General features: G+C 45.7%; 1 protein-coding gene across 3 annotated transcripts in view; it reads left to right on the forward strand.

The window, feature by feature from the left end:
• LOC143821633 (uncharacterized) overlaps positions 1-17964 on the forward strand; it is a 157040-nt gene that overhangs the window by 52582 nt on the left and 86494 nt on the right. For 2 of the 3 annotated variants that reach the window (XM_077305807.1, XM_077305808.1), the window contains exon 6: positions 12978-13799. In XM_077305807.1, the coding sequence (XP_077161922.1) occupies positions 12978-13799 (822 nt within the window). Of the gene's footprint in view, positions 1-7874; positions 8123-12977; positions 13800-17964 lie in introns of those variants that run through there. The other variant, XM_077305809.1, reaches the window with a different exon arrangement.

Genomic DNA, 17964 nt, shown 5'->3' on the forward strand with positions numbered 1-17964 from the left:
GGGGGGGTGGAGGGAAGAATTCTCCATGGATTTTCTGAATAGCTGCTAATGAAAGTCATGCTGTTGTTGGTGATTAGCTTGGTGGGGTGTTCATGCCAAGAAGAGGAGCAAGGTCCTTTCTCTTCTGCAGGGGACCACAAAGGGGCTCAGAAAAGCCGCACCACCACTGTGATGGATTGTATGGCATGTGTTGTGTCGCGTAATCAGGAGATCCGAGGCTTACCATTTCCTGGCCCTGCATCATGACCCCTAGTGCTTCTTGGAGGTCTCCCATCCAAATACATGCCAGGATCAGCCCTGCTTAGCTTTCCAGAACTGAGCGGATCAAACTTGCCTGGGCTATCCAGGTCAGAGCACAACAGCACTGTGTGTTTGCTGCAGCTTTCCTTCTCAAGGGCACCTTCTAGGCTACAGTACCTGCCCCATCAACTGAGAGTCAGCCAGCTGACTCCAAGGGCCAACCCGCCTCCGCCAAACTCTAGATCAAGGGGCCAAGGCTTTCCCCACCTTATAGACACCTTTGGATTCCTGACAGAGATTGGGTGGGCCCAATCATCAAATGGCTGCCACGGGGGGCATCTAAAGATCCAAAGGACCAGACAGTGGGTGATGGGAAAGAGGATGTGCCTGAGTTGCTGAAGAGCTGTTATATGTTTGAAGAGACAATATTGACCTTGATGGACAGTGGTCTGGAGGTTCCTAGGAGGTTCCCAACCGATATCTGGCTACCCTACATGCTCCTTCCAGTGGTCAGGGGGACCTGGCTACCTTAGGTCCGGGGTAGTCAACCTGTGGTCCTCCAGATGTTCATGGACTACAATTCCCATGAGCCCCTACCAGCATTTGCTAAAGAAAACCATGAAAAGCAATCCAGATTTCTTTGTTGTGATGCCCCATCTAAAATGAAAAGACCAGGTTGGTTCAGGCACAACTGCAAACTGAATCAACCTGTAGAATCCTTGGCCTGTAGTGGTGCCCTCCCACCTACCCTCATGTGCACCCAGCTAATTAGGGATTTCTGTTTGTATGACAATAAGGGAACGCTCCCCATTATATCAGAATCAGCAAGCTATGGCTTGCCCTTTCCCTGCAAACCAGGGATTTGATCCTGTTTTTAAGGGGAAAGCAAACTGTGGGCCATCAGTATGATTGTAGCAGCAAACTCTGGCTTGTTGAAAAGGCAGAAATCCAATGGGGGAGAAGGAAAAGTATCATATGGGCATGTTTTGGCCCGGTTCTTACCATCTAGATGGGACTGTTGTGGGACAGGCCCTGTTGGCCCCTGCAGCATCAAAAGGGAATGCAGAAGAATCGTGTTCCCTTAGTGTGGGGCTTCCGGGGCCCAATCTGTGCCAGGCCTGGGAGGGCGGCAGCCTGGCAGCAGCATCATATGGACATGGGGTATAGCCCCTGGGTCCATATAGATGGCACCCCAGCCTTTGCTACCTGTGCAGAATCAATCTCTGATTACTTTATGGACAAGCTGAGATTTGACTCTGAACTTCTTCACTCCTAATCCAGTGCTCTAATGCAGTGGTCCCCAACCTGCGGGCCGTGGCTCCCTCTCCCCGCCCCCCCCCCCGCAGTAAAAAACTTCCCAGGCCGCAAGCTTGCGGCCCGGGAAGCTTCTTACTGCGGGAGGGCGAGGAGAGGGAATCAGGGCCGGGCCACGCATTGAGCCTGCGCGGCCCGATGCGCGGGCGCGGCCCGATGCGCTGCCGGTCCCCAGCCTCAGAAAGGTTGGGGACCACTGCTCTAATGACTGCTAATAGTTATACCCTTCAAAGCCCATTGACATCAGTAGACCGTAGAAGAGTGTAACTCTTCCTAGGATTGTCCTCTAGGTCAGGGGTAGTCAACCTGTAGTCCTCCAGATGTTCATGGACTACAATTCCCATGAGCCCCTGCCAGCAATTCATGGGAATTGTAATCCACGGATATCTGGAGGACCATAGGTTGACTACCCCTGATCTAGGTCAATGCAGATTCTCAGTCTGTGGGTGTGGTTTTGAGCCTCCTGGTGCCATGTGACTTTCTTCAGCGTAAGTGATCTTTTTAAAAATGGCTTTTCCAAACACAAGTTGGACATTTTAATAGAGTATGAATGTTCTGCTCTTTCCCACAGCATTATTTTTATATCATAATCTTTCTACTTTTAACTACGCATTCATGCTTGCCTGCCATTTTTATATTTAATTGGTGGCCTTTTAAAATTACATTTTTTAAGTTTTAGCAGTGGCCAGAAGTGCCCTTTACAAATCAAAGGACTGGAGGATTTAGTTTTGGCTTGCAAAATAAAAAAAAAATTAAACAAGAACGTGGTTCTGGACGAACAGCTAGCCAAATATATATAGATATATTTATATATTTCTGGTCTGGCATGCTCCTTTTAAAAGAAAAAGTCTCCAGTTCTGTTCTCACATATGAGTGCAAAAATAGGCTTTATACATGTTTGCTTTTTCTGATCCAGCTGGGGTTCTTCTTTTGCTCTCTGCAGCGTGGCAAGCTGGGGAGAAACATGTATAAACTGATTATTTTTTTCTTGAACTTCTCTGAAGGTTTTGCCATTTCTTCCTCGTACCTTAGAAAAATGGACTCAGTGTGTTGTTTTTTTTTTAAAAAAATGAATCCTGAATACACACACACAGAGCTAGTTGCCTCTTGCTGAGACAGATGTCACATGGGGGATCTATGCGTAGATTTCCATGTTATGATTATTTATTTCAGAACCTCCACAGGGTGTCTGAGTTTCACTGGAACAGCAGCATAGGAAGAAAGTCCTAAACATTTGAAGCTGCCTCACACAAGAGCCTCTTGTGGCGCAGGGTGGTAAGGCCGCAGAAAAGCTGTCTGAAGCTGTCTGCCCATGAGGCTGGGAGTTCAATCCCAGCAGCTGGCTCAAGGTTGACTCAGCCTTCCATCCTTCCGAGGTCAGTAAAATGAGTACCCAGCTTGCTGGGGGGTAAACGGTAATGACTGGGGAAGGCACTGACAAACCACCCCGTATTGAGTCTGCCATGAAAACGCTAGAGGGCGTTACTCCAAGGGTCAGACATGATTTGGTGCTTGCACAAGGTATATCTTTACCTTTACCTTTACCACACAAAGTTATACCATTGGCCTGTAAAGTTACAGAATCAGCTGCTACTCTGACTGGCAACAGCTTCACAAGTTCTCAGGCAGATTAGAATTTTTCCAAAAAGCTGCTGAGATTCTTTAATATCAGGAATTAATGCCAGGAATGAAGAACATAAGAAGAGCCCAGCTGGATCAGACCAATAGTCCATCTAATTCAGCATCTTCTCTCACACTGTGGCCAACTCATTCCTTTGGACAGCCAACAACAGGACATAGAGGCCGAGGCCTTCCCCTGCTGTTGGCTTCTGTCTCTGGGATTCAGAGGCTTAGTGCCTCTGCATGTGGAGGTTCTCCTCAGTCACCATGGTTAGTAGCCATTGATATACTTCTCTTCCATGAATCTATCTAGTCTCCTTTGAAAGCTCTTCATTCTTGTGGCCATCACTACGTCCTCTGACAGCAAATACCACTTGTGAACCACTCTCTGTGTAAAGTAGTATTTCCTTTGCCCATCAGCTTCATTGGAAGCCCTTGAATTCCAGTATTTTGGGTGAAAAACTTCTCTCTTCCTCATGCATAATTTTATAAACCTCTATCATGACCCCCCCCTTAGTTGTCTCTTTTCTAAACTGAAAAGTCCCAGACTCTTTAGCCATTCCACAAAGGGAAGGTTCTCCAACTCTTTAAACATCCTAGCTGCCCTCTGTAATTTTTTCTGCTCCCCAATGTCCTTTTTGAGATTCAGTGACCAGAACTGTATTCCAGATGAGGCTGGACCGTAGATCTATACTGGGACTTTATGATTTTATTCTCAATCCTTTTCCTAATCAGCCCTAGCACAGAGATTGCCTTTTTCATCACTGCAGCACAGTTGACACTTTCACTGAGCTACCGACTAGGACCCCAAGACCTTTCCCCCTCCCAGTCTCAGCAAGCTCATTAGTCTATCTTTGAAGTTTGGAATTTTTTGTCCAGCAGGCACCCTCTTACACTTAACAGTGTTTCATTGGTAAGTGTAGAGGTCCCCTTGGAATACTTTGCAGGAACCTGAAACTGGTCTATGCACAGTGGATCCCCCAGTGCAGGTGGAAAGAGCTGTCTAGTCATAGCTGACTTATGGAGGCCCCATAAAGAGGGTTTTCTCTATCAAGGTTTCGTGAAATCCTGGGGTTTCTTGGAGGCCCTGGAATGGTTTCCCCAATGGGTGAGAGGTAATTAATTGAGTGATATGACACTATAGGGCAGTGGTTCTCAACCTGGGGGTCGGAAGCCCTTTGGGGGAACAAATGACCCTTTCACAGGGGTCATGGCAGGGCAAGCAGCTTGGTCACGGGAGGCACCATCCACACAACAGCCTTGTGGGGTAGATCGAGATAGAGCGTTCATCTGTCTGGAGCAGCGGAAAAGAGCGAGATCAGCATGGTGGGACAAGAGGCAGAGCTGAACTGAAAAACCCTGTGGGGGGGGGGGAACAATTTATATACAATCACGAACAATGGATCTTCACGCCATTGGTCAGTTTCGGTTTAATCTCTGTGAAAGAACCCTTGCCTAATTTTATGGTTGGGGGTCACCACAACATGAGGAACTGTATTAAAGGGCATTAGGAAGGTTGAGGACCACTGCTGTAGGGTCACATCAACCCTCCCCCCCCCCGATAGCCATTGATGTACCTGAAAGGGGAAGGGCTTCTCAAAGCCAGAAGACTATTTCAGGAGTTTCTCAATGGTAAAAAAAAAGTTGGGGAAAGCTGCCATAGTGTTTTCAAGGCAAGAGGCAAGCAGAGGTGGTTTACCATTGCCTGCCTTTACATAGTGACCTTGGACTTGAATCTTGGAAGTCTCCCATCCAAATACTAAGCAGGGCCAACACCGCTTGGCTTCTGTGGCCAGTAAATTACCTACTATGATTGCTAGTGGGTGGCCAATGCCTAGGACAAAGGTCTCTTCCTTACACACACACAGCCACTGCCACGGCTGCTTTTCCCCCAAGATCTTCTTTGGGCTTCAAAGGCCAGGGGCTGACTTGTGGATTTTTATATGTTGTACTGCAGGGGTAGTCAAAGTGCGGCCCTCCAGATGTCCATGGACTACAATTCCCAGGAGCCCCCTGCCAGCGAATGCTGGCAGGGGGCTCCTGGGAATTGTAGCCCATGGACATCTGGAGGGCTGCACTTTGACTACCCCTGTTGTACTGTAATAGTACCTGTGTGCTTAATCTTTTCCTCCATAACCATTTTCCCAGTGCCCCTCCCCCCCCCCCCCCCCCGGTTACTATTACATCCAGGAAAATATGCAGGCATGATACAAATACCTGCACTGCAAGTCTAAAAGCAACTTGGTGTTAGGGGGTGGGGAGGGGGAGGCAATTTGGAATGGCAAAATATTGGGGGCACGGTTAAAAAACACACATACTGAGTGGCACTTCTCATCAGCATCGGAGTCTTCCGTAGGTGGTCTGGGAAGGAAAGGGAAAGATCACATCTGTTTCAGTCCTTAGGAAAATGAATCGTACAAGGTTTAAAATAAATCCATTCGCATCCAAGGAGCTCTGTCCTGCTGAGTCAAGTCTCATCTGTTCCAAACCAGTTACTCTGTACTGACAGGCAGCTGAATCTCCGTGGTGTGAGTAATCAAGGGATGCTCAAGCCTCAGGCACGGATGGGAGCCAGGGAGTGCCTAAGATTGTCCCATAGCAAGAAGCCACTGAACTGGCCAGTCCTCAGATATGTGACCAGATCTATCATAGATGGAGACTGCTATATTTTAAGGAGGAGCTTCAGAAAAGTGGATTGAAAACTAAACATTTTCTCTGTCCTGGCCCCCACCTGGAGGAACGAGCTCCCGGAACAGATCCGGGCCCTGACGGAGTTGGCCACAGTTGGAGCTCTTCCGCCAGGTTTTTGGTTGGGGCTAATTGAAACGATTACCATCTTCAGAGGTCCTCTCTACTGTAAGATAGGCTCGAGAAGTGGGCTAAACTGAATAAAATGAAGTTCAATAGGAACAAATGTAAAGTTCTGCATTTAGGTAGGAAAAACCAAATACACCAATATAAGATGGCGGGGACTTGTCTTGGAAGTAGCATGTGTGAAAAGGATCTAGGAGTCTTAGTAGACCATACATTGAACATGAGTCAGCAGTGTGGCTCAGTGGCTAAGAAGGCAAATGGGATTTTGGGCTGTATCAAACGGAGTATCATGTCCAGATCACAGGAGGTGATGATACTGCTTTACTCTGCTCTGGTTTGACTTCACTTGGAGTACTGTGTTCAGTTTTGGGCACCCCAGTTGAAGAGGGATGTAGACAAACTGGAGTTTCATCCAAGAATGCCAGGAGCTGGTCTGCAGCAGCCCTCTCAATCATCTTGTCCAGAAACACAAAATGCGAGACAGGGTGGTAGCTGGCACGGTCCACGGATCCAGCAATGTTTTTTTTCAGAAGGGGGCGAACCACTGCCTCCTTAAGCCCTTCAGGGAATTCTCCTGATGTCAGGGAGAGGTTGACAATGTCCCTCAAAGGTCTTCTTATCCGACGGTTGCTGGATCTGTGGACCGTGCCAGCTACCGCCCTGTCTCGATTTGAGCACCCAATTTGAACTAATTGTTCTTAACTCTGCTATATGTTTTTGAGTAAATTGAGTTGGCTGCTGGGAATTGGCTGTTAGAAGGGCAGTATATGAATGAATGAATGAATGAATGAATGAATGAATGAATGAATGAATGAATGAATGAATGAATGAATGAATGAATGAATGAATGAAGCTTCTAGAACCCAGTTATCATCATAAATTGATGCTGGATGATATTAGATACTTTCAGCTTTTTCTACTCTCAATTTACAATTATTTATTCACGTAAAACATTTAGCCACCTTTCTGCCTGCAGAACTCAAGGTGGCTTTCTCAGGTCAGGTACCGCCTCCGGGGTGAGGGAAGAGCCGATGGCCCGGGTGCTGTGAAAACGCACACGCACAGTTGCAGCACATGTACATTTTCGCCTCCAGGGGGCGCTAACACGCATGCACGCAGTTGCCACACATGCACTTTTTGCCACCAGGGGCGCTAACGCGCATGCACGGCACTGCACACATGTGCGTTTGCGTCACTGGCGTGCCGGCGGCTGCGCCTGCCTCTTCCCTTCCTTCTCGCTGCAGGCGGGGGGAGGCAGGTGCGGATGCCTGTGGCCCGCTCCGTGGCCTTTGCGGCCCGGCACCGGGCTGCGGACCGGGGGTTGATGACCCCTGGCTTACAAGACAGAATACACGAAACAGATAATATAAACATGCTAGAGATTGGGAAGGGGAGCCTGGGGAGGGGATTTCAGTGGGCTCCAATGCCACAGAGTCCTCCGTCCAAAGCATCCATTTCCTCCATGGGAATTGGTTCTCTGTAATCTGGAGATGAGCTGTAATTACAGGAGAAGCCCAGGTTTCACCTGGAGGCTGGCATCCACTCTAATGTTGTATGTTAAGGGGTTCACACCAAATCAAAAGCAAATGTAATTATTTGTTGCAAAACACAGTTCTTCTCCTAGCTTCCCTGAATGTTTTCTGACTCTTCTGGCTGCATCTCCTTCCCTCTAATCAGCAGGATCCCCTGTAAACTCCCGTACTGCGTGTTCCTCTTCAGGAATGTGCCCCTAAATTAGACCGCTCACTGCAGCTCCAGCCTTGGTGTAATTGTAAAGAGGCTGGCCTTCTGCCCTTTGTTCAACAGAGCTGGGCTTTCTGCCTGCTGCGGTTCAGGTTCTGTGCCTGGCTTCCTCAACTTGCAGGCAGGATCACGGGATGAAGGGTGCACGTTCTGGTCTGGATTTGTGTACAGCCAGCAGCTGCGCAGGCCTTGGCCCCCCATGGGCTGGTGATGCACAGATGAAAGGATATCAGGGTCTACTCCTAATCTCTGGCTGGGTTTGCTCCGTGCTCTTGCCTTGGCTGCTGCTAGGCCTTCCACTCCATTAGCTGAAGCACAGTGGGGAGGCCTGCCTTTGCTGTTCTTTGTTCCAGAAAAAGACCATGAACAGAACTCACCTGATTATGACAAGGTAATTCCTCACACCTTGTGGTCAAGGGGCTCTTGGCTCAACATGGAGGTGCCAGCTGGCTGACTGATGCTTACCTTGGCAGAAGAAAGAAAGGGAAGCACTGTAAAAGGGTTTTTTTTTTAAGATGTATGTTGCTGTTGTTTAATGGGAAGTTGTTCCTGCTCTCCTTAGATATTATGACTTACCTTGAATTTGGATTGTTGGGGCTGGTAAATTGCACACCCTCTTAATTTCATATTTTCAAGCAGGGGTCTAGCAGGGTCTAATTTGGGGCTGCTGAGTGCAAAAATTGGATTTTTCCCTGCACCTGCCATTTTGAGTCATTTGGGCATGCCCCTTTCTTCATCTCCATCCTTCCCTCCCTCCCTCTCCCTTCTGCCCCCTTTCCTCCATTTAAAAAAAGGGGGGGTGTTTGTGTTACAACGCTGTTTCTTTCTTCTTCTTTTTAAAGAAATCTTACATAGCAGCATTATGATGTTATAACTCAGGGGTTATAATATGACTCATTTTGAAGGACTGACTCATTTTCAAGGAACACTCCTTGGTCTGTGGCTCTTATATCTACATAAATAAAATAAATACAATTTGCAAAAAATATTCAACCTGTATCCAATCAGTATTCACCTCTGTGAACAAAACAGAATCAACCGTCATGAAGACAAAACAGCTCTTTATACTGATTGGATACAAGTTGAATATTTTTTGGAATTCTTGTGTTTAGAATAGGTCACTGGACCAAATTTCTGTATTTTTCGCTATTTGTCCAATAGTACTTTTGGATTCCAATTGTATTCATTATGTTTATTTATGTAAATATATGAGCCACAGACCAAGGAGTGTCCCTCGAAAATGAGTCATTCATGCCGGTGTCTCATTTTGGCTTGACTGATCATTTGCAGACCATAAAGCTGGATCATTTGGTTCGATTTTGATGCCTCGTCAGTTTCTTCTCCTTTTGGCCTCTCTTGGACTGACAGGTCTTTTGGATTTTGTGCACTTTCACATTTCAGAAGACTCCTAGCAAAGTCTTGCAGGCCCTCCTGGTTCTTGTGGTTTGGTGTTGCCATTTGCTGGTGACTGGGGAAGAATGAGTCACAGCCTGCTATTTACAGCACAAGATTTTGTTTTGGGGCAGCGCCTTGGTGCATCATCTACCACTTATCTCCTGGCATTAGGAACTATGGGCAATGTCTACTGAAAGTCTCCTTTTCTAATTTTCTCCCAGGATTTTGGAATTCCCAATTCTCTGCATTTCTGAGTAGAACTAATGCCCTGGGAATTCTCATGTGCTTTTTAATTTTTGAGATTGGTAGCAAACACACTCAGTGCCCAGTTTGCCACAGCTTTCTGCTCGTTTGTGCCTTGCTTTCCTCCACCTGTATCCAGCTGGGGTGATCTTGGGCTAGTCACAGTCCTGTTAGAGCTGTTCTCTCATAAGGCTGAGTGGGAGCCCGGCTGGTACCTGTTGCTCATATTCTGAGGATCAGGCTAGCTCCAATCCCCGACACGATCCTTGCTGGCTGGGTCTCCAGGTGGTGCCAGGCCCGGGCAGTGCACCTGAGTCCACTACAGCTTCTGGAATGCCCTCTGAGGGCTCAGCAGGAGGTGTAACAGGTGCGGGCATGACAAATGGATTTATAATCAAACAACATTATACATATTATATATATGGGACCATCCCTCTTAAGTGAGAGTGTTTATTCTGTAGGTTTGCTGATTTTCGCTTTTCATGGGACTTCATTTCTGTATATTGCTTATTGTGGAGTTCATGTTTCCAATAATATGTTGTGCCTCAGATTACCGCGGCTGAATTTGTCCTCTTGGTAATCTTTTTGTGTCGCTCTTATCTCTCCAGATAATTGACTCGGTACTGTGTTCTGTCTCTCAACAAGAGAAGGTTGGCAAGTGCTTTTCCTGTGCCCCCTCCCCTGCTTGCTAAGGGAAGGGACAATCTGAAATTCTCTTTTCACATGCCTCCTTATGGGAAGAGAAGCCCGACCCTCAGTGGTGTTTCCGGTGCCCTCAGCTGCCTTTGTGGCAGAAGCGTTTCTGCCTGCCAGCTTTTTATATGGAAGTTTGAGGAAGGCCGACTGGCCTCAGAGCTTCCCTAGAACCTATTTATATGCCTCTGGGTGGTGCCTTGGCAAGCTCTTCTTCTCTGTGGCTCGAAAGAGAAGGCTCCTCTTTAATTACCTCTCAGGGAGCAAAACGCCTTTTCAGGAAGGAAAGTGGATGGCGTGTGATGTGGCAAGCCCTTAGAGCATGAAGCCGCCTTTGAGGCTGTCTGCTACCACTAAGCCATGCAGTCCGAGGAGTCTGGGATATTTTAGCCTCGTGAGCTCTCATGCTGTTCTGGTCTACCGCATCTTCTGCTGGTGGGTTGTGGCTGGAACCCATTCAGTTATTCTAAGGTCACCTTCAGCTCATAATATTGTTAATGTATCAATTGCCCTTTCTGAGTCCAGGAGCACTCGGGCTGCCAGCTCTGTGTTTGGCAATACCTGGTGACTTCGGAAGTGGAGCCAGGAGTGGGATGGGATTGGGGGCAGGATGGGACCTCCACGGAGTAAGGCGTCTACCCTCCAAAACAGCCATTTTCTCCTGGGGAACTGATCTCTGGAGATGAGCTATAACTCTAGGGGATCCCCAGGTCCCACCTGGAGACTAATCAAACCAAGAAACAAAACACTGAGTTGAGGGTCCCAAATATGCTGTGATAAAAGTAACTGTTTATTGAAAACAATGCCTGGAAATTTCACTGTTTGAATTGTTTTTTCGATGGGCTTCCACAACCAGGTGACTTTATAGACGATGTTCTGCTAGTAGACCAGGTCCCCCAAAAGAGATTTCAAACTACAGAGTTGTATCTTGGATTGTGTGTCCATTATTTTAAAACATTGGCTGCTGAAGAAGTCCATAAAAAAAAAACAATTCAACTGGTATGGTTTCCAGCTGTTGTTTTCAATAAACAGTGACATTTATCCCATCTATTTGGGGAGCCTCATCTCAGTGTTTTGGTTCTTGGTTTGATTATCCTACTACTGTGTGGCATCCCTAAGTAGCACCTTGAAGACCAGCAAGATTTCCAGGGTGTGGAGCTTTCAAAGGTCATAGCTGACAAAAGTTTGACTCTCAAAAGCTTGTACCCTGGAAATCTTGTTGTTCCCCCTGCACCATGGCGCTGGCTGCTTCGGGCATGAATGGATTAGAGGCCACCGCTTTTAACCACTATAACATGGTGTTTCTCAGATGAAACAGTAGATGACTGGGAAACACTGGTGGGTGTTGTCTTGTCTGTGGTAGGGAAATGGAGATCTTACTAGCTTACCATGGAGCTTTTTTTCTTTTTAAGCAAAGTTTTGAACTCTTAATCCTCTGCCTGTGAGATGAGGGCTTCTAAGTGTGGAATCACCTTTAACAATTCATTTGGAGAACAGAACACCCTTGTTCAGTTCCAGGAGCTACCTATTTGGCAAAAGCATGATCAAGCCCAGTTCCTGTATTAAAATGAAGCCTTTTTTCCACATCCTGGACTTTTGGAATCATGTAGTCACTGAATTGCCAGGAAGCACAAAGAGAAGCCAAAGGGTTATGATGCCAGTGAGGGACAGGGTAGGAATTCTCCTTACCACCCACCACTTTTTTTTTTTTAATGTAGATACAAATTAGCAGTTGTGACATCTGAGGATGCTGGCCATGTTTGTGGTGTCTCCTCCCCAAGGGACAAGAAGAACCTTGGAGGAGGACCGCTGGAATGGTAGCCAAATGGGCAGAGCCCTGTGGCATCTGCCGTAAAACCCATCTCTGAATGCCCAGGGCAAGCTTTCCCAGTCTTGTGCACTGTTCCTTGCAGAGCACGATGGAAATTATCTTGGTCTTTCTGCTAGTGGATTTGTGGGATGCCGGCATGGCTAACACTGGCGTTTCCAAGGTGGGTGGAATACTTTAGCTTGTACCTGCGCTAGTACCCATCTCTCAGTGGTACTGGATTTTTTTTTAAATACTGCATGTTGTTGTTTTTGTTCTGTTTCTGAAATTGCCTTTGCCAGGCTATAAACGGGAGCTGACCCCACTGGATAAAACAGGAGATTTTAAAAATCAATTTGCATAGGCTTGCACTACCAAGAATCAGATTTTAAGTACAAGCAAACACTACAGAGATTACAATTTCCATAATTTCATATTGCTTGCTACACGGTACCTATCAAACATTTTTTTCATCAAAACAATATATTTTTTAAAAAAAACATGAAGTTATCCTGGTAATCTCTTCATTAAAAATTCCATTTAGGTACTTTGGAAATGTTAATCAAAAAAGCAGTATATGAATATTTTAATTAAATACAGAATTTACGTAGCTTAAGTTAGAAAGATCTCTGCCCCATTCATCTTACAATCTAATAGTGACAATGCGAAAATGCATCAGAGAGCAGAAGGACTTAAGGTAAGAAAATACAGCTGGTTGTACTCAATAACCAGTTTCAGCTAATAAAATAATTAAGCCCTTCTTAACATTAATTTCATCCTTACAATGGTTGTGATCACATATAAAAGTTCATATAAATCCTCAGTGGTTATCAGAGCTATGTCTACCCTCTCTAAATGTAATACACTTAAGCCAGTTGGAGCTAAAGCTTCATAAGCCAGTTTTAATGAGCGGAATGACTCTTGCTTTTCGGTTGGGTGTGGCGAAATACCTAGCACTCATTAAATGGTTTCAGGGACCGTCCTATTTGCGAGGATATCAGGCTTCTGAAATCACTATGGATCAGGTTATTAGTCCATAATCCTGTGACCAAAAGATGCAAAATAACTAATGTGGAATTGAGTAACTTCTGCCCCCTCCCCTTTCTAGGACTCAAAGTCTGATGTTTCCGATTCAGTTTTGAAGTCTCCGACTGAATGGGAGGACCCCCAGACGGACCTTGGTTCTATATCCAGTGGAAATCTTCCAGCTACAAACTTGGCTGCAAAGACACCAGAGGAAGAAGAAGAAGAAATGCTCACTTTTAAGGAAGAAGGGTTTGAGCTTCTGAACTCCACCCACAATAAAATGGCCAGGCCTGGAAGTCTTGACTCAAGGAGCTTAATAAACACTGATAATTTGGTCACTGACGTTCACTCCTGGCATTCTCTTGATCTCAGAGCTCTTCAGGCAGCTGATAATGTTGTCAACCTTTCAGGAGCCTCTTCCAAAGAAAAGCACCTGGTTAACAAGAAAGCACCAGTGGACGTCTTAAGATCTTCCGATGAGAACTTCACTAAGGGAAAGCTAGCAGGAGACATTGGCCCTTGGAGGCAGCTCTCTACCGCAAAGACCCATGATGCCCGCGTAGACCCTGACAGCTCTTCCATCTTCTTGAAAGCCCCTTCCAAAGGAAGCGAAACACTAAGAAACAATCTTATGGTGTCCTCTCCTGGCACAAACAGAGGGCTTATTAGAATCCCTGCCAGAGCTTATGCCGCCTCCAGAGATGCTGTGAAGCCACTGCAAACAGAGGTGAAACCTTACTCAGGAAACATGAAAGGAGATGTTCATAGCCAAGGGACCTGGACTCACCTAAAAGAGATCACCATTCAAGAGTATGATCCAACCAGCTTTTTGGAGATGACAGAAGTGAAGAAGATCTTCCTGAAACCAGGTCCCCGTGGTCCACCAGGACTGCCTGGGTTGCCTGTAAGTAAAAATACATTAGTCTATACATGGGGATGTGCCCGCACTTTGGTATTAAGCCAGGGTTCCCAGAATGTCATGACAAATGTAGTTCAGTTAGCACATTCGTATTGTAATTTTCAAATATGTCATCAAAGCTAACACCAAAGAGCAATAAATAAATAAAACTCAAAACCATTAAAATCACTATTAACAGAACAAAATCGGTAGAAAATATTATCAGAAAAATCTCGGGGATTTTCCCATAAAGCAACCTGACTTCAAAACGGGAAGTTTCCCAGACTTTCCAGACTGAAAGGGAAGGGGAGCAATGCCAGGGAGCTGCTGTTTTACTGCCTTAGAGCCAGATTTGCAAAGACCATCATTCTAATGAGTAGAAGATGCTCAAATGGTACAATAGTAACTGAATCAGGGTATGATTTAATGAGACCCTTTCTGCACCAACACTGTTGCTCCGGCCGCCAGCCTGGAGTCAGACCGAGGACATGTTGCCCCGCCTTTTCCCGGGTCCAGACAGGGAAGCATTTTCCCTGCCAAACAAGGTCCGCTTAGGCATCCAGGGCAGAGAGGTTCCACTGTACTTTACAGTGGTGAGGTGTTTTTTCTAATTTTCAAGAAGGTGGGATTGTGCAGCACCATGGAGCTGGCTGGGGCATTTTCTGTTCCTTCCGGGACATCTTAGTCAAGGAAGGAGTCGGTCCCTGCCATACGGGCCTGGCCTGACATAGGCCCCGATGGCATCCATGGTAAAGAGGGGAACATGGATATATTTCTATTTCCTTGCCGTGGGACAAACGAGGGCCCGAGTTGGGCCAGCCTTGGGCTGCCCCAACGTTATCTGGAAACGAGCATTAGCCCCGCAACCAGATGAATGTCGTCCCTGGCCTAATTCCCCATGTGGAAAAGGTGTGAGGGAAGTTGGCAGGAGAACTAATATAGGAAAGATTGATCTCTGTGCCTTTTTGGATATAACAGACAATGAGCCCATTTTACTATCATTAGAACTTTGGGGAAGAAACTACATATTACAAGTTCCATGTGATCATTGGGTGGACTTGTAGCCATATGGCAGCTGTGGCTTCCCTGGGGGGGAAGCTCATTTTGGACCTGGACCGCAGTGTGAGAGGAGGGAGGGGATCCTGACTCTCTCCCTACAATGTTTTCCCAACCCAATATGGATCTGGGGATGAATTATTTGCCCCAAGGGAAGTGCTGCATGCTTACTGAATGCTTATCCATAGGAATGGAGCAGATAATTTGGGGTCAGGATACTAAGCTGACGGAACAGACAGCAGCTCATCTTCCCTGCGTTGTTGTCCCAATCTGAATTGGGCTCCTGTGGCACTTAACTGAGTTCCCCTGTACATACAATTTGGCCCTTAGATTGTAAGCTCTTCAGGACTGTAAGCGCTTCAGCTACTACCTGCAATTGAAGAATGCTTGATAAAGATGGTAGAATTGGCTGAAATGGCCAAACATACTGTTTTAATTAAAGAAAGGACAAAACAAACAACTGCAGCATTTGGAGCTGGCTGGAGACTTTTTATGGACTTTCTGCATGATACGAACAAAAATGATATGATGGTTTATGGCTTTGACGATTAAGGGTGAATAATATTAACGTATAATAAAAAGAGTAGTTTTAAAATTGTTTATATTGTACTATAGAGTAACAGATAACAACTTAATTTATAATCATCATAGATAAAATTGGAAGCTTCGTCTCCTCCTCCGCCCTTCTTTTGCTTTTCTTATTTGGTATTTTGTGTCTTTCCTCGTTCTTATTTATTTTAAAGTTTTATTCATTTTTTTTTAAGACTGTAAGCACTTCAGGACTGAAACCACCGCTGGTGCTGTCTCAATGCAGACATGCAGGGGGTGAGGCTGAGATTTGCAGACAGTATGAATGCAAAGAGAAACAGGCAGTCTGAAACAACATTAGTAAAAGAAATTCTTTTCATTCCTCTTTGCCTGATTTTCCCCTGAAATCCAACAGTCAGTTTCTTTTCTTAATTTTAGGAATGTCTAATTAATCATGTTATGATCCATGAGAAATTGAAAGAGAGGAGAGGCATGTTCTGCAACATTTCAGAATTTCACTCTCTGGTTGTTCAGAGGCAGGAAATTTCTTCCCCACCTTTCCTATCCTCCTGTTAGTTTCCCATGGCAGCCCTGATGTGTATAACATTAAAGATCTTTGCAGGCTAAAGTAACAGGACCGATTTCTCTATGAAAATTAAGCAAAAAGAAACAAAAGAGAAATCCCCCTTTATAAAGAGGAAGAGAGAGAATTTTAGAAAAAATAAATTCTTCCCTGTAATTATACTAATCTGAAGCTATACGCTTGTGTGTTCTCATCCGTCATTATGTGGCTGGGCCCTCTAGCATTTGCCACGGAATAGTGTGAGGAATGTCCCAACCATGTGCCGCTAACCGCTCTGGATAAACAGAAGCCACTTTTGGATACAGCATTTAGTTTAGTTTAGAAGAGCTGGTTTGTTCAGCAGACACCCAGCGAGGTAGGTGGGGCTGAGACAGCTCAAAGAGAATAGAATATACCATAGACACAACAATAACCTTATTTCCCTTCATAAAACATTGGAGGATATGTGGTGTGCAAGGCCAGGCCTTCAGGCTATACTTGCATGCTTGGTTCCTTGCCATGTGTGAACCAGGTGCAACTGCACAAATGTATATGCAATTCATACAATATCTAGGAATTTACATATTTTCAAAAGTGCTGAGAGGTTCCCAATTACTGTGCGGAATTAGGGGTTGCCCGTTTTTGGCCAGGAAAAACCTGGAGGCATTGGGGATAGATCCAGGAGTGGGCGGGATTTGGGGCAGGGACCTCAGTGGAGTATAATGCTGTGGAGTCTACTCTCCAAAGCTGCCATTTTCTCCAGGGGAATTGATATCTGTTGCCTGGAAATGAGCTGTAAAACTGGGAGATTCCCAAGTCCCACCTTTTAGGTATCCCTAAAAGACTTATACATCACATCTCTGCCTTTTCACATCTAACATTGGCTTCTCCGAATAGTACCTATTTTCCAAAGTAACAATTTAAATATTTTTCCTAAATATAGTTCCCTAAATATTTAAATAGCCCTGTTTGCCTCACACTGGTTTCCCCTTCTGAATCAAAGACCACAGAGCTGCATTTGTTTTTTTATTTTTTTAAGGATAACCAAGGGACTGTGACCGTTTATGCACTGGGCACTTTACTGCCCCAGCTCTCATGCAGGAACACAAATAGGGGGTAGATGAGGTGCACTGGGCCAAATGCTCCCCCGTGTGGGTGCAGGAAAAGGTGGGGCCACCTGCCACAACTAAAACTCCAGCCTGGAACCCAGCATGAAACCTCCAGTGCATAAACGGTCTGTATGTTGTATGTAGTTTCACCCTTAAGAACAGTTTTTACATGCACAGAACTTAAGGTTGGCCTGTATGTTACAAGCCATACCTCATGAGCTGTGTTTGTACATTAGTCATTAAAGTGTTGAGGGGAGGCAGGGAGAAGAGGTGTTAAAATGTCCCTAAAGCAGAAACATGATGGATTTACCATGCGTTTCAATGTGTCCCAGAAGGCCTTGAGTCAGGAAGCCATTTTTTCAACTACCCAGTTGGCTTTCAAACCGCTCCATTCCTCAGCCTTCACATGGTGAACAATACACAGTGGCTGCCTGCAATTGATCGTTTTGCCCTTCAAAACACATATTTCCACTGCTGTGGGCACAATCTGCTTACGTTGAGTTGTTTTGGATTTCCCTTAGGCGTGTGGTGTTAATGTGTGGTGTGAAGGGGAGGGCATTATTTGTTGGTTCAAAAATATAGGAGACAGAGGGACTTTCTGGGAACACCAGAAAGATTGACAGAGCCAAAAAAAACAAAAAAGCAGGGGCTTTATGAGTACTCGGTAGTACTCGGTAGCAGAGGAGAGGACACGCAGTAATGGGTTTAAACTTCAAGTACAACGATATAGGCTAGATATCAGGAAAAAGTTTTTCACAGTCAGAGTAGTTCAGCAGTGGAATAGACTGCCTAAGGAGGTGGTGAGCTCCCCCTCACTGGCAGTCTTCAAGCAAAGGTTGGATACACACTTTTCTTGGATGCTTTAGGATGCTTAGGGCTGATCCTGCGTTGAGCAGGGGGTTGGACTAGATGACCT

The sequence above is a fragment of the Paroedura picta genome, chromosome 12 (genome assembly GCF_049243985.1).
Source record: "Paroedura picta isolate Pp20150507F chromosome 12, Ppicta_v3.0, whole genome shotgun sequence".
NCBI lineage: Eukaryota > Metazoa > Chordata > Lepidosauria > Squamata > Gekkonidae > Paroedura > Paroedura picta.